The sequence below is a fragment of the Littorina saxatilis genome, linkage group LG17 (genome assembly GCF_037325665.1).
Source record: "Littorina saxatilis isolate snail1 linkage group LG17, US_GU_Lsax_2.0, whole genome shotgun sequence".
NCBI classification, from domain to species: domain Eukaryota; kingdom Metazoa; phylum Mollusca; class Gastropoda; order Littorinimorpha; family Littorinidae; genus Littorina; species Littorina saxatilis.
The window spans coordinates 17,649,505-17,664,369 of NC_090261.1; the positions used below are offsets into that span (position 1 = coordinate 17,649,505).

Here is a 14,865-nt window from a genome sequence, read left to right on the forward strand (position 1 = left end):
TGCCGGGGCGACTTGAAATATAATCATGGTTTTGCTTGTCGGCTTTGCCGGGGCGACTTGAAACATAGTCATGGTTTTGCCCGTCGGCTTTGCCGGGGCGACTTGAAACATAGTCATGATTTGCCCGTCGGCTTTGCCGGGGCGACTTGAAACATAGTCATGATTTTGCTTGTCGGCTTTGCCGGGGCGACTTGAAACATAGTCATGGTTTTGCTTGTCGGCTTTGCCGGGGCGACTTGAAACATAGTCATGGTTTTGCTTGTCGGCTTTGCCGGGGCGACTTGAAACATAGTCATGGTTTTGCTTGTCGGCTTTGCCGGGGCGACTTGAAACATAGTCATGGTTTTGCTTGTCGGCTTTGCCGGGGCGACTTAAAACATAGTCATGGTTTTGCCCGTCGGCTTTGCCGGGGCGACTTAAAACATAGTCATGGTTTTGCTTGTCGGCTTTGCCGGGGTGACTTGAAACATAGTCATGGTTTTGCTTGTCGGCTTTGCTGGGGCGACTTGAAACATAGTCATGGTTTTGCTTGTCGGCTTTGCCGGGGCGACTTGAAACATAGTCATGGTTTTGCCCGTCGGCTTTGCTGGGGCGACTTGAAACATAGTCATGGTTTTGCCCGTCGGCTTTGCCGGGGCGACTTGAAACATAGTCATGATTTTTCCCGTCGGCTTTGCCGGGGCAACTTGAAACATAGTCATGGTTTTGCCCGTCGGCTTTGCCGGGGCGATTTGAAACATAGTCATGGTTTTGCCCGTCGGCTTTGCCGGGGCGACTTGAAACATAGTCATGGTTTTGCCCGTCGGCTTTGCCGGGGCGACTTGAAACATAGTCATGGTTTTGCTTGTCGGCTTTGCCGGGGCGACTTGAAACATAGTCATGGTTTTGCCCGTCGGCTTTGCCGGGGCAACTTGAAACATAGTCATGGTTTTGCTTGTCGGCTTTGCCGGGGCGACCTGAAACATAGTCATTGTTTTGCTTGTCGGCTTTGCCGGGGCGACTTGAAACATAGTCAAGGTTTTGCTAGTCGGCTTTGCCGGGGCAACTTGAAACATAGTCATGGTTTTGCTTGTCGGCTTTGCCGGGGCGACTTGAAACACAGTCATGGTTTTGCCCGTCGGGTATACGCACACCTTTTGTGTTGAGATATTTTATTGACTAAATCCATGCAGTGTCGGCAATCACCTTTTGTCACATCGTCTTCACTATCAGTCAGTGTTTTATATGAATGGCTGGCTGAATGCCAGCATATCAGACCGATTGACTAAGTGATTCGCTGTTGACTTGTAACTGGACATTGAACATTTAGCAACCGACTAATCACAGTTTCTTTAGCTGATTTTAATGTGTGTTTTGTGATTCATTGATTGATTATTATGAACTTTAAGGAATCTGAAAGGTTCTTGAAAACAAATGATTGGTTCCAACGCATGTATTATGAACTAGAATGAATACCCGCTTCGCCGGGTACCTGGCTTCACCGGAAAGAAGTAGAGTCGAATGATACCCGGCTTCGCCGGGAAGAAGTAGAGCCGAATACCCGCCGGGTACCCGGCTTCGCCGGGAAGAAGTAGAGGAATACCCAGCTTCGCCGGGATGAAAGCGTTGTGGACAGTGACCTTCTAAAAATAGTAACAGGAATATCCGGCTTCGCCGGGATGAAAGCGTTGTGGACAGTGACCTTCTAAAAATAGTAACGGGAATATGGATTGACGCCACACGAAGGAAGGGAGATAAACGCAAAACACTGAAGAAGATAAGGAAGAGTTACTGGGAATGGATCTGGGAAGATGAACAGAAAAACCAAAATCCGTTCAGCGAGCACGTGTTGAAAATTCTCATCGACCAGGTTGTGTCCGGGGTCTACCTGAATATGCCCACCAAATTTGAAGCAGATCCATCGAGAACTTTAGCCGTGCATCGCGAACACACACACACACACACACACACACACACACACACACACACACACACACACACACACAGACACAAGCCGTATATCTATATATATATATACGACTTATGTCTGTGTGTGTGTGTGTGTGTCCGCGATGCACGCCCAAGGTTCTCGATGGATCTGTTTCAAATTTGGTGCCCATATTCAGGTACACCCCGGACACAACCTGCTCGATGAGATATTTCAACACGTGCTCTCAGTGCGCAGCGCTGAACCGATTTTGGTTTTTCTCTGGATCCATTCCCAGTAACTCTTCCTTATCTTCTCCAGTGTTTTCAGCGTTTATCTCCCTTCCTTCGTGTGGCGTCAATCCATATTCCCGTTTCTATTTTTAGAAGGTCACTGTCGACAACGCTCAATCCATATTCCCGTTATACTATTTTTACTCTTCTCCAGTGTTTTGCGCGTTTATCTCCCTTCCTTCGTGCGGTGCGCCGGCAAAGCCGGTGTACACCCGGCAAAGCCGGGTCCCCGGCGCAGCCGGGTATTCGGCTCGACTTCTTCCCGGCGAAACCGTACCCAGCGAAGCGGGTATTCATCTAGTATATGGCCAAGAATCTGTCAAGGAGTCCAAAAAGTGTTACAATTTTTAGACTTTTTTAAACCTCCTTAAATTTACATGAATAAACATCTCGGTATTCCTGTCCTTCAATTGCAGCATTTTATTTTCCAGTCAAGTGTTCGGTTTATCAAATATTTGCAGATAAAGCACAAATGACTGTATGTTACATTTACACCATAACATAATTTCAAGGTGCTGTCATTTTCTTAGGTTCAGCTTTAGGCAACTGTTTAACTATCCAATGGCTTGATGGCTGAATATAGAGTTGATCTGTACTAAAGCAACACTTGAAAAAAGTTTCTGCTGTCTCGATATAAGCAAAATCATTTATCGGTTAGTTACTTTACACCAAAGCCCAGAATCAAAGTTACAATTCAACATTTACCTATTTACACTGTTTTTAAAACAATGAAATTCTCTATGGAAGTGCAGAAAAGGTTCCAGTAAATTTTCATGTCATTTGTTTTGCAAACCTTAACCTCAATCATCAGGTTATTATTTAATTTGAAAAAAGCACGGTCAGCGGTGTAGAAATTATTATCAAATCACCCTCTTTAAATATTTTTACACTATTTTGGTCTGCAGTTTTTGAGTCACTTGAGAAAAAGTGACTCTATGTAATCGGTCAGTGTTAGTCTGTCCGGCCGGCCGTCCGGCCGGCCGTCCGTAGACACCACCTTAACGTTGGACTTTTCTCGGAAACTATCAAAGCGATCGGGCTCATATTTTGTTTAGTCGTGACCTCCAATGACCTCTACACTTTAACGATGGTTTCGTTGACCTTTGACCTTTTTCAAGGTCACAGGTCAGCGTCAAAGGAAAAATTAGACATTTTATATCTTTGACAAAGTTCATCGGATGTGATTGAAACTTTGTAGGATTATTCTTTACATCAAAGTATTTACATCTGTAGCCTTTTACGAACGTTATCAGAAAAACAAGGGAGATAACTAGCCTTTTCTGTTCGGCAACACACAACTTAACGTTGGGCTTTTCTCGGAAACTATAAAAGTGACCGGGCTCAAATTTTATGTGAACGTGACTCATTGTGTTGTGAATAGCAATTTCTTCCTGTCCATCTGATGCCTCATATAATATTCAGAACTGCGAAAGTGACTCGATCGAGCGTTTGCTCTTCTTGTTTTAGTTACAAACAAGAAATCATAACAAATCCTTTTCACGATAGAATAGTCAGGTTGGTACTCCACTACGGTACCAAATGTTAATTTTACCCATGATCTGTACGTTACTTTACACCAAACAGCAAGTACAAGGTACTGAATTTACATTTAATGGGCTATGCTCACATCAGTTAAACAGTATTTCTAACTTGTTTGTTCTAAGCTACCTGTCTCAAGTCAAAATAAAGGGTTAAATTAATGGTTGTGCCTTTTTGGTTGTGTGTATCTTTACACAAAAGGATGGTGTAAAGTAACATACAGAAGGCTCCGAAGATCTGCAGGTCCATTTGAAGGGTAATTTATCTTTTATTTAGCTCATAAACCCTCAACAGACTGTTATGTGCTGTTTTTAGCATTATTATGTGCTGCATATGGTCTCAGTAAAAAAACAAGGTGATGTATGTTACATTTGCACCAAAATGTCCCAACAGTGGTCCTTCTGAGGTAAATTTTGTCATTCAGTGTGCTTGTTTTCATGTTGAAACAAAGGTTTGGTCTTGCTGGTTGTTCTTAAGCACTGATAAGTTATCTTCTGTCTCTAAAACAAATTCATTGTCATTTTCAAGTATTCTCAGTATGTACGTTACATTTACACCCTTGTCAGAAGGCCTCACTTAAGTCTCTCTACAAGCCAACAGGTGCAAGCACTAGGAATCCTGTGACCATAGTTTAACTACCAGGTGTCTGAGGTATAAGAAAACACACACTTTTGTGTATTATGGCATTATTTAGACTGTGACAAAACTTGTTTGGGCAAGTAGATACAATTTCATTTACACCAAACGCATATTTTTAACTTAGAAGTACAATTAAATTACATCAAACACAACTTTTTCGCTCAATTTAAAAAAAAATACAATCATCCTACCTAATGACTTTCCTCTGCAATGATTTTTAAGTAAGTTTGACCAGAAACATTTTTTTAAGATAGTTTCCCTTTTTTCATGATTATTTACACCAAATGTAACGTACTGACCAGCTAAAAAAGAACGTTCAAAATCCAAAACCTATGTTCAGATCAAACTTTCATTAATCTAACATATGTTTCTCCATCCATTTCTGGACCTATTAAAAATTAGATTGAGATGATACCCTTATCAGTAACTTGGTTATTCAATGCCCAATGTACCATGCGTTTCGCGTAACGCCTTGTGTGCCCAAAAAAGTGCTTTTTTTCTTGAACAAAGTCAATTTTCTCAGCATCCAGACGACTGACAGACATAAATTTGGTATGGATAGAATCTGCATGAGGAATACTTCATAACTGTATTGTTTATATTGTAGTCATTTAAAAACAGAATAAAATACAAAGTAATAAAAGTATCCAGAACAGGATTTTTGCATTTGGACACCTTGACAGATTCCTGACCATATATATATATATATATAGAAGAAGCAAATAGCCGATGAACTCCTGTTTAGTACAGACTAGAAGGGTCATCTCAGTTTGAATCCTTGAAGATCATTACCTGTAAAATAAGTTAATATGAAATTAACCAGAGATGACCATCTAGTAGAAGTTTTCCCTTTTTTGTTGCCCTCAGAAAATTCCCGTGCTGTGTCGTATTGGAGGAAGTGATCGTACCGTCCACCCATACTTCACACGTCGCATGTACCGTTTGTTGAAAGAGGAGGGGAATCAGGTGACCTTGACGGAGCTGGAGGGCAGAGAGCACTGGTGGTGGGACACGTGGTAAGGCTGCGACAAGATGTATAGGGACTGACGAGTTTAGGCTTTACCAACCTAACATTCTAATAACAGAAAACAGAGATATAAAGAAATAAATGTCAAAATATTGAGGAATAGGGAGAGGAAAACATTCCGTGTCAACTTTTTTAAATGATACGTGGATACGTGGTTGCATAAATCTCCTTACTCCAGAATCATATCACAAGGATATGGTTTCATATTTGGTAGCTTAAGGTGTTACGTGTGTGTTCAAGTTGCGGTTCTTGCAAATGTTTATACTCACTGAGTTACTTGCCTTGATTGCGACGGCGTATACGCACGGTCCAGTGTGCATTCGACAGGGGGTGCCGAATATGTACTGCTAGAACTAAGATACTTCTTGATTTCAGTAAATAGTTTCATTACATGTCAACTAGTTTGTTTTTTAAATGATTTTTTTTAAGCGAACGACGAAGAAGAAGAAGAAGAAATGATTTTTTAGAGATCGCCAAATGGTATTGTGTGAATAACATCATTCGGTTGATTGTACGCACGGCGCCGTGCTTCTAGTAGCTCTCAGTCCATTCCTTCTTTCCAGTGTGGAAACAGACGTGTTTCTGGCAAAAGAATCGGCGTTTTCAACTCGCCATATCTTCATATTCATTCGGACTAGAACAACGAAAGTATGACTTTCTTGTAAAAAAAATCCCGAGCCTTGCGACTGTGGTAGTCATTTTGTTACGCGAAGCGGCCTTTGGCAGGTACGACAGTTTTAGTCATCCAAGTAAACGCACGTGGACGATTTTTTCAATGGCGTTTTGAAGTCTGTGAATGTTGTGATTACAAATCATTTCGGGGCACCCCTCAGTCTATACGTACAGACAAACAAATTGCATGGAACGAAAGTTGAGAGGCTGGACTGTAAGTTGTTGTTTTGACTTCTACAAATCTCGCAGGTCTTTTATGCAAAACAGACTCAAAATTGCATTTTTCACACAAGTGTAGATGACGAGACTATCGAAGGAATAGAATACACTTACCCAAAGATATAATAGACAGCTACTGTCTATTTATATCTATGTCTTACCCTAGCCCACATGTTAGAATAAAGAACATGCTTTGCTCTTTTGAATGATGTATGATTTGGCACTGTACACAGGATTTTAGACCTGCCCCCGAAGTGATTTTTTTCCATAAACCCGTCAAAAAGGTCACTCTGTTTTGGCCGTAAAAAGCGCCCAAATGCAGTCAATTTATAACCTGTGTCGTGTGTTCGAAGGAGTACATCTCAGCGATGCCATTGCCTTGCAACCTCAAAGAAATATATTTTAATAATCCGCTAAATGAACGATGTTTTAGTGTGAAATAAAAGCCGGAGATTTGCTTCGTTTCTTTGCTGCGACACAAAACCAAAACCAACAAGTCTGCGGTGACATTATGACGGTTCGTTTTCGACATTGCAGTGAAGTTGCGCGGATCTTCGACGATTCCCGTTCGGTTTAATGTGGATGGAGCTTTGATTGAATGTAACTGCTTTGAAAAGATAGAACATGAGTTCTTGGGATCGATGTTTTTCAGTAAACTTCTTCGTATCCTTGACTTTACTTTTGACTTGAATAGATCCAGATCGGCTGGGGCTGTTGATCGCCTACACAGATCTATATGAAGTTGACTCGACACGGCAAACCGCCGAATCCGTGCCCTCTCGTCGGTCCTACCCCCAAATCCCTTACCAGCCTCAGACCCCATCTCACCGTGGCCAATCTAACCTCACTGGCGCACAATGTGTGATTATCCCTTCCTCATGTGTGTGTGTGTGTGTGTGTGTGTGTGTGTGTGTGTGTGTGTGTGTGTGTGTGTGTGTTGTTAAAAAATGTTGTGTGAGTGCGTTGCCGGGTCAGGTCGTCATTAATGAAGATTCCGCCAGCTGGCCCTGACACAGCCTCTGCCGCCGAACGGGGACGTGAAGGGGAGAATCCAAGGCTCGTTGCGGTCTTCTTCTTTAACAGCCTGCGTGCTGCCATCAGCGATCTCTTATGACGATAAGACGTAAACTTGACCAGAATCGCTCGCTCTTGCTGGTCGGGCCTACCGACCCGATGGGACCGGTCGATCATCACGGATGCCCTTCAGGGGCGGATCAGTTCATTTTATGGGGGGGGGTTTCCAAAAGTATATTGTAAAGATATGGGTGTGAAGGCGCAAAGCGCCGAGCCGACGGCGCAAAGCGCCGAGCCGACGGCGCAAAGCGCCTAGCTTGCTAGGGGGGTCGGGGGGCATGCCCCCCCGGAACATTTTGAAAAAAAGGAAGCAAAATGGTGCAATCTGGTGCATTCTGAGGATGATCATTACCAGTTTCAGGCAGCAGATTTTGTCACTGATTAATACCCCAAAAATTTAAACTCAACCCAAAAAAACACACAAAAATATTTTTATTTTTTGGCTGGGGGGGGGGGGGGGGGGTTTCCGGAAACCCCTGAAACACCCCCCTCGTCCGCCCCTGCCCTTTGATCAGTCTTGGTCTCGGACACTTCGCGACCTCGATTAACACTTGAATTCAAAATTCACCCCCCTTACAAACTAACTGATCCGCCCTTGTGTGTGTGTGTGTGTGTGTGTGTGTGTGTGTGGGTGTGCGTGTGTGGGTGTGTCTTGTGTGTGTGTGTCTTGTGTGTGTCTCCGTGTGTGTGTGTCTTGTATGTATGTGTGTCTTGTGTGTGTATGTGTCTGTGTGTCTTGTGTGTCTTGTGTGTGTCTGGGTGTGTGTTGTGCAATTCAGAAACATCTACTGGACAGATCTTCATGAAACTTTGCACACAAATGTTCCGACCTCCAACACTCTTCAAAGCCATATATGGAACACAAGTCCAGTGCTCTACCAACTGACCTACTGTGTGTGTGTGTGTGTGTGTGTGTGTGCGTGCGTGCGTGCGTGTGTGTGTGTGTGTGTCTGTATCTGTCTCTGTCTCTGTCTGTGTGTGTGTCCGTGTGCGTGTGTTTCTGTGTCTGTGTGTGCGTGTGTTTGTGTGCGTGTGTGTGGTGTGCGATTCAGAGAAATTTACTGAACAGATCTTCATGAAACTTTGCACACAAATGCTCGGATTCAAACCTATGGATCAAAAGTCCAGTGCTCTACAACATGACCTACTGGGCTCCAAAATGAATTTGTACAGGGTGACACGAAAAAAACAGATCCCACCAAAAGTTTAATATTTTCTGAAATAATCAGCCGATTCTTTTATTTTTTCAGGTGAGCCAAGCTGAAATGATGTTCTAACAGCCCACCAAGTTTGAGCTTCAAGATGTCATGGACAACGGAGCATAAGACATTTATAGTCGAGGCCTATTTTCGGTCGAATTCTATCCACGCTGCTCAACTGGAATTCAAAAGACAGTTTGGACGTAGAGACTTTCCTGTTAAATCAGTTATCTATGGATGGAGGGATAAGTTCAGAGACCATGGGACTGTCAATAACCTCAATAGTAAAAACCCTAACAGGGGATCCCACTCTGGTCGACCTAAATCAGCAAGGACACCGAGGAATATTGATTCAGTCAGAGAGTCTGTTGTGCGCAGCCCGAGCAAATCTGTTCGCCGGCGAAAATAGGCCTCGACTATAAATGTCTTATGCTCCGTTGTCCATGACATCTTGAAGCTCAAACTTGGTGGGCTGTTAGAACATCATTTCAGCTTGGCTCACCTGAAAAAATAAAAGAATCGGCTGATTATTTCAGAAAATATTAAACTTTTGGTGGGATCTGTTTTTTTCGTGTCACCCTGTATATCATTTTTGTCAGTCAAGATGTGGGGTGGTGCGGGGATATTTGTGGAGTAAGCAATAAGGAAACACCTTATGGTTTTCTTAGGTATTGTAACGGTGTAAAGTGAAGTTAGCTGTGTTCAAATTTGAATATGATCTGTCGAGCAAAGTTTGTGTTTTTACGTTTTTACCACTAAATGAGTGATAATTGTATGTGTACGCCCTCGCCAATCCTCGATAATTTTCGGCATGCACATTGATAAGTACCGTATTATAATAAAGTGATACTCTCCACTCTTTTATCTACACAAAGTAATGTTTTACTTATCTTTTCTAAAGATAAAAATGTCAGTTAGGATAACGTTACGAATTACAGTGTTTTCTGTAAGGTCATATTTGTCCACCCGGTACCCCCCAAAACAAAATTCTTATGAGAAAATGAATAAGAAAACAACGTTTTTGTTTGTCTGCAGTTGTGGACATATAGCTTAGAGAAACATGTGCTCAAAATGTGTAATGGATTTCACGAGCGATTTGTTTTCTTGGGTTGAGGAGGGGGGGGGGGGTATGCCCCTTGATCAGTCTCTGGCGCTCTGCGACCTCGATATACACTCTTGAATTCCAAAAACACCCCCCTTACAAACTAACTGATCTACCCTGGTGTATATATATATATATATGTGTGTGTGTGTGGTGTGCGATTCATAGACATTTACTGGACAGATCTTCATGAAACTTTGCACACAAATGTTCCGACCCCCAACCCTTCACCCTGATTCAAACTCATGTATCAGAAGTCCAGTGCTCTACCAACTGATCTACAGCGCTCCCAAATTATTTCTTTTTATCATTTTTGTCAGTCAAGATATGGGGGTGGGGTTGGTGCGGGAATAATTGTGAAGCAGACAATAAGGCAACAACTTATTTTGTTTACAGGTATTGTATCTGTATACAGTGAACTTAGCTGTGTTCAAGTTTAGTTATGTTCTGTCGAGCGAATTTTTTTAAAATACGTTTTTACTACTAAAGGAGTGATAATTTTATATGTACGCCCTCGAGAAACCTCGATCCTTTTCTGAAAATGCACGTTGATAAGTACCGTTTTATGATAAAGTTATACTCTCCATTCATTTATCTACACAAACTCATGTTTCATTTATCATTTGTAGAGCTAAATATGTCAGTTAGGATCATGTTAAGAATTGCAGTGTTTTTCGCAAAATCGTACTTGACAACCCCCAGTAAAAAAATTCTAAAAAAAAGGTTAATAAGGCAACCACCTTTTTTCTTTGCACAGATGTGTCCATATTGCATTGAGGAACATGTGCAAAAAATGTGTAATGTTTCTGTCGAGCGATTTGAACACACAAGTAACCCCTTAAGGCAATGAGCAACACTAGAATGATCAAAATGAAACATGGAAAATACATGGAGTAACTTAGTTTTCTGGGTAGTTATTGAAGTGATTTACATAAAGAAATGAAAAAATTGCGAAAACTAAAGGACATAGATTGCCGTCGCTATGGAAACTGGCATACACAGCGCCATATTGGATTTCTAGGAAACGGTTTTACAGCAACATCATACATCAGAAATGCTTAATATTTGGCACAAAGATACACAAGACTTTTATCTACAATCATATAGAATGATATTTTGACAAAAGACTACAGTTGAATTTAAATTAATTTTTGAAATAAAGATGAATGAATATACAGTTAGAAATTCATTAATCCTTATTTGAAAAATTAATTTAAATTCAACTGTAGTCTTTAGTCAAAATATCGTTCTATATGATTGCAGATACAAGCCATGTGTATCCTTGTGCCAAATATTATGCATGTCTGATGTATGATGTTGCTGTAAAACCGTTTCCTAGAAATCCAATATGGCGGCTGTTTCCATAGCAACGGCAGTCTGTATCCATTAGTATTTACATTTTTTCCATTTATTTGTATAAGTCTCTTCAATAACTACCCAGAAAACAAGGTTATTCCATGTATTCTCCAAGTTTAATTTTACTGCCGCTCATTATATGCCTTAAAACTGAACTGCCAATCTACTTATTTTCAACGTACCAAACTGTGCAGTCTCTGTCAGTTTCTCTTGTAAGGAACTCAAGTGATTACGTCTCTGTTCATTGCAGATTTGTTTGTTTTTGTGACACAGGGAAACAAACGATGGAGGAGTAGTGAATGACAAACAGATGCGTGGTTTTGCAGCAGACTGCCTTGCTGCACACAATTCGAGAAAGTCTACAGGCACTTGCTCTACAGAAGGTTGTCAAGACGACGATGAGGCTGAGAGTGATGTTTGGAAAGGGCAGGTAGCGGATGAAACAGGGGTAGCAGAGCTTGTGACGGTCAACCCAGCGTTTGGTGAAGGACTGAGAGGAGTTCAGATACTTCAGCAAACTGTCCCCTTCAGAACCAGTAAAATTAAGGTGTGTTGCCAACAGTACAGTAGCACATGTCATTAGAGGACAAAGCAAAGATTCCCTTTGTTGCAGATGTTCTTTTAGCCGAGGCATCATTTGTTTAACCTTCACCGTGCTTCCACGACCCAGAGCCTCACAAAGGTGTCTGCATGCATCTTTAAAACTACAGTAGTCGCCGCTTATAAAAAACACCTTGGGACCGAACAAAAGTGTTTTTAATAAGCGGCGTTTTTAATAAACGGCTGCGTATTGAACATGTGTTGAACATGTCCATCAGTAACGAAAGGTAAGATGACCGACGCACGCATACAAGCTAAACTGATTACATCGTACAACCGTTTTGAAATTTACCAAAAGCATTTTAATGACAAATAAAAACGATTCAGAATATGTACATGTATCGCACATCACAGTTTGCCGAGGCATTGTTCTATGGTCATCTGATCCATGGGCTGTTTGCGCAAAAAGTCACGGATCTCCCCTCCCATAGTGTCAGGGATCTCCCCTCCCGTAGTGTCAGGGATCTCCCCTCCCATAGTGTCAAATTTGGCAGCGTGTTCAAACCCCCTCCTCTCAAGTCCCATTGTGAGGACTTGCAGCGCTCGTCTCATCTGAGAATTGGTAGGGGTGGGGACTTCTTCTTCTTCATCGTCGTCCTCTTCCTCGTTGGGGCCATCGCCGTCGTCAGCAGCAGCACCCACAGCTTTGATGACGGAGATGATCTCCTGGAGAGCAGCTTCACTCTGCCGACACACCCAAAATTTCAGCGCCCTCCCTCATACTTCTTGCATTCAGCTTTCGGTAGCGATCAAGCAAGTCAACTTTGTCTTTGGATGTCAGATCCATTCTTTTTCTTTTCTTTGAAGCTAAAGCTGAAGTTGAAGCCATTTTCAGTTTCACTGCTTATCCAGTGAGAAGAAAGACCAGACAGTGTTGAATTGTCATCTGACGGTTTACTGACAAGGGTGTGAGTTGTCATCTGACGGTTTACAAGGGTGTGATCACTGTTCACACAAACGCTGAAGTGTCTTGAGTTGTCATCTAACGGTTTACTGACAAGAATTCATGACTAGAAGGCGACTACTAACTCTCTGAGCAGAGAGAAAATGAACAAAAAGTGTTTTTATTAAACAGCCCCTGTTTTTAATAACCGGCCCCTGTTTTTAATAACCGGCGGAATTTTACATAGGTTATAAGTGGTAAATCCGGACCGGACCAGACTGTATTTAAAAAAACGGCTGTTTTTATTGAGTCACTTGAGAAAAAGTGACTCTATGTAATCGGTCAGTGTTAGTCTGTCCGTCCGGCCGGCCGTCCGGCCGGCCGTCCGGCCGGCCGTCCGTAGACACCACCTTAACGTTGGACTTTTCTCGGAAACTATCAAAGCGATCGGGCTCATATTTTGTTTAGTCGTGACCTCCAATGACCTCTACACTTTAACGATGGTTTCGTTGACCTTTGACCTTTTTCAAGGTCACAGGTCAGCGTCAAAGGAAAAATTAGACATTTTATATCTTTTCTCGGAAACTATCAAAGCGATCGGGCTCATATTTTGTTTAGTCGTGACCTCCAATGACCTCTACACTTTAACGATGGTTTCGTTGACCTTTGACCTTTTTCAAGGTCACAGGTCAGCGTCAAAGGAAAAATTAGACATTTTATATCTTTGACAAAGTTCATCGGATGTGATTGAAACTTTGTAGGATTATTCTTTACATCAAAGTATTTACATCTGTAGCCTTTTACGAACGTTATCAGAAAAACAAGGGAGATAACTAGCCTTTTCTGTTCGGCAACACACAACTTAACGTTGGGCTTTTCTCGGAAACTATAAAAGTGACCGGGCTCAAATTTTATGTGAACGTGACTCATTGTGTTGTGAATAGCAATTTCTTCCTGTCCATCTGATGCCTCATATAATATTCAGAACTGCGAAAGTGACTCGATCGAGCGTTTGCTCTTCTTGTTAACCGCGTTTTTTATAAGCGGCAACCACTGTATTACCAGTTTTGGATTGAGACTTCATGTAATCCTCAAACACCATAGCACCTTCCTATCCACCAATTTTTAAAGGATTATCTCTGTAAACAAACAAATAAACAATGACGTCATTTCAACTGCACAGTCCGGATGTTGTGGGTCGTAGACGACCCATATGGAATTACAGAAGGTACTTTACAGTGTTTATAACTATTCGGATGATGTGGGTTGTGTACAACCCATACTCTTCAAAGAGGCGGTAAAGAATATATCCCTATTCGGATGGCGTGGGTTGTGTACGACCCATACTTTTTACGTTGAATCCTTCTTTAGAAAGTATGGGTCGTACACGACCCACATCATCCGGACTGTGTAGTCGAGAAGGTTAAAAGAAGAAAGAGACAGAAAAATATATTTTTTATTTGGAGATGTCCTCTTGTGGAGTAGTTCCTTGTACAACGGGCATGACTATATTTCAAAATACATGTGTATAGTTGCACATTTGCTGCTGTAATGACTCGGTTATTGTTCAGGAAATTTTTCTGTCTTTATAATGCTTACAAACGTGTATTAAATTACATATTCTTACTCCAATTCTCATAAATGCATTGACTTCAATCTCACATGCTAGATGTCGAAAAACTACTCAAATTACCTGCCCTTGCAAGGGTGGTAACCAAGCTAAAAACAGATGCCATAGCCGTTGCTATGCCCTGTCCCACCTGGTTACCCATAACCCACTGCGCACCACGTGAGCGCCGGCATCCGGAATAATCATTCTCGATTTTCGACGACACACGTCAGACGTGCGGAATTCGTCTGCTCACTTGGCTTTCCCTAGTCTTTGTGACTTTATGGGCTTGGGGGGGCCTTTACCTGTTCGCCTTTCTTTTGGTGAGACCTGCCCTTTTTATTGAATTGAATTGTTGTTTGTTAGCTGCTTGTTTACAGCCGCTTCAGAAATTTACTTTTCTGGTGGACTTCGATTTCGGCCATTTACAAGATGGCCGATAGCAAGCAGTAACTTAGGGCTAGGCAGGAAGTGAATAAGGCTGTTAGCCCTTTTTTTTAGAAACCTCTGTGCGGGTCGTCGACCCTTCGAGTAGTACTGCTTTTGTAGTAGCTGTTCGTGCGGATAAGGTTTTGTTTTTTCTTCCCAGCCCTCCTCTCCTCTTAAGAAGAACCAGTCAGTGTCTTCCACTTTCGGGGGACTTAACGATGAAATATGTGTTTATTTCTCAGCTGTTTCAGGCACGATCGGCCCGCCCACTGTGGCGGCGTACTCCTTGGCAGCTTCGCATCGTGGTCTGGTGCAAAT

The 14,865-nt window shown here is 42.1% G+C and overlaps 1 protein-coding gene across 1 annotated transcript in view; it reads left to right on the forward strand.

Annotated features, from left to right (window-relative positions):
- Positions 1-14,865, forward strand: part of LOC138952784 (uncharacterized) — a 74,688-nt gene that overhangs the window by 43,314 nt on the left and 16,509 nt on the right. The window contains exons 7-8 of the mRNA XM_070324523.1: positions 5,245-5,393; positions 11,300-11,573. Coding sequence (XP_070180624.1) covers positions 5,245-5,393; positions 11,300-11,573 — 423 coding nt within the window. The remainder of the gene's footprint in view (positions 1-5,244; positions 5,394-11,299; positions 11,574-14,865) is intronic.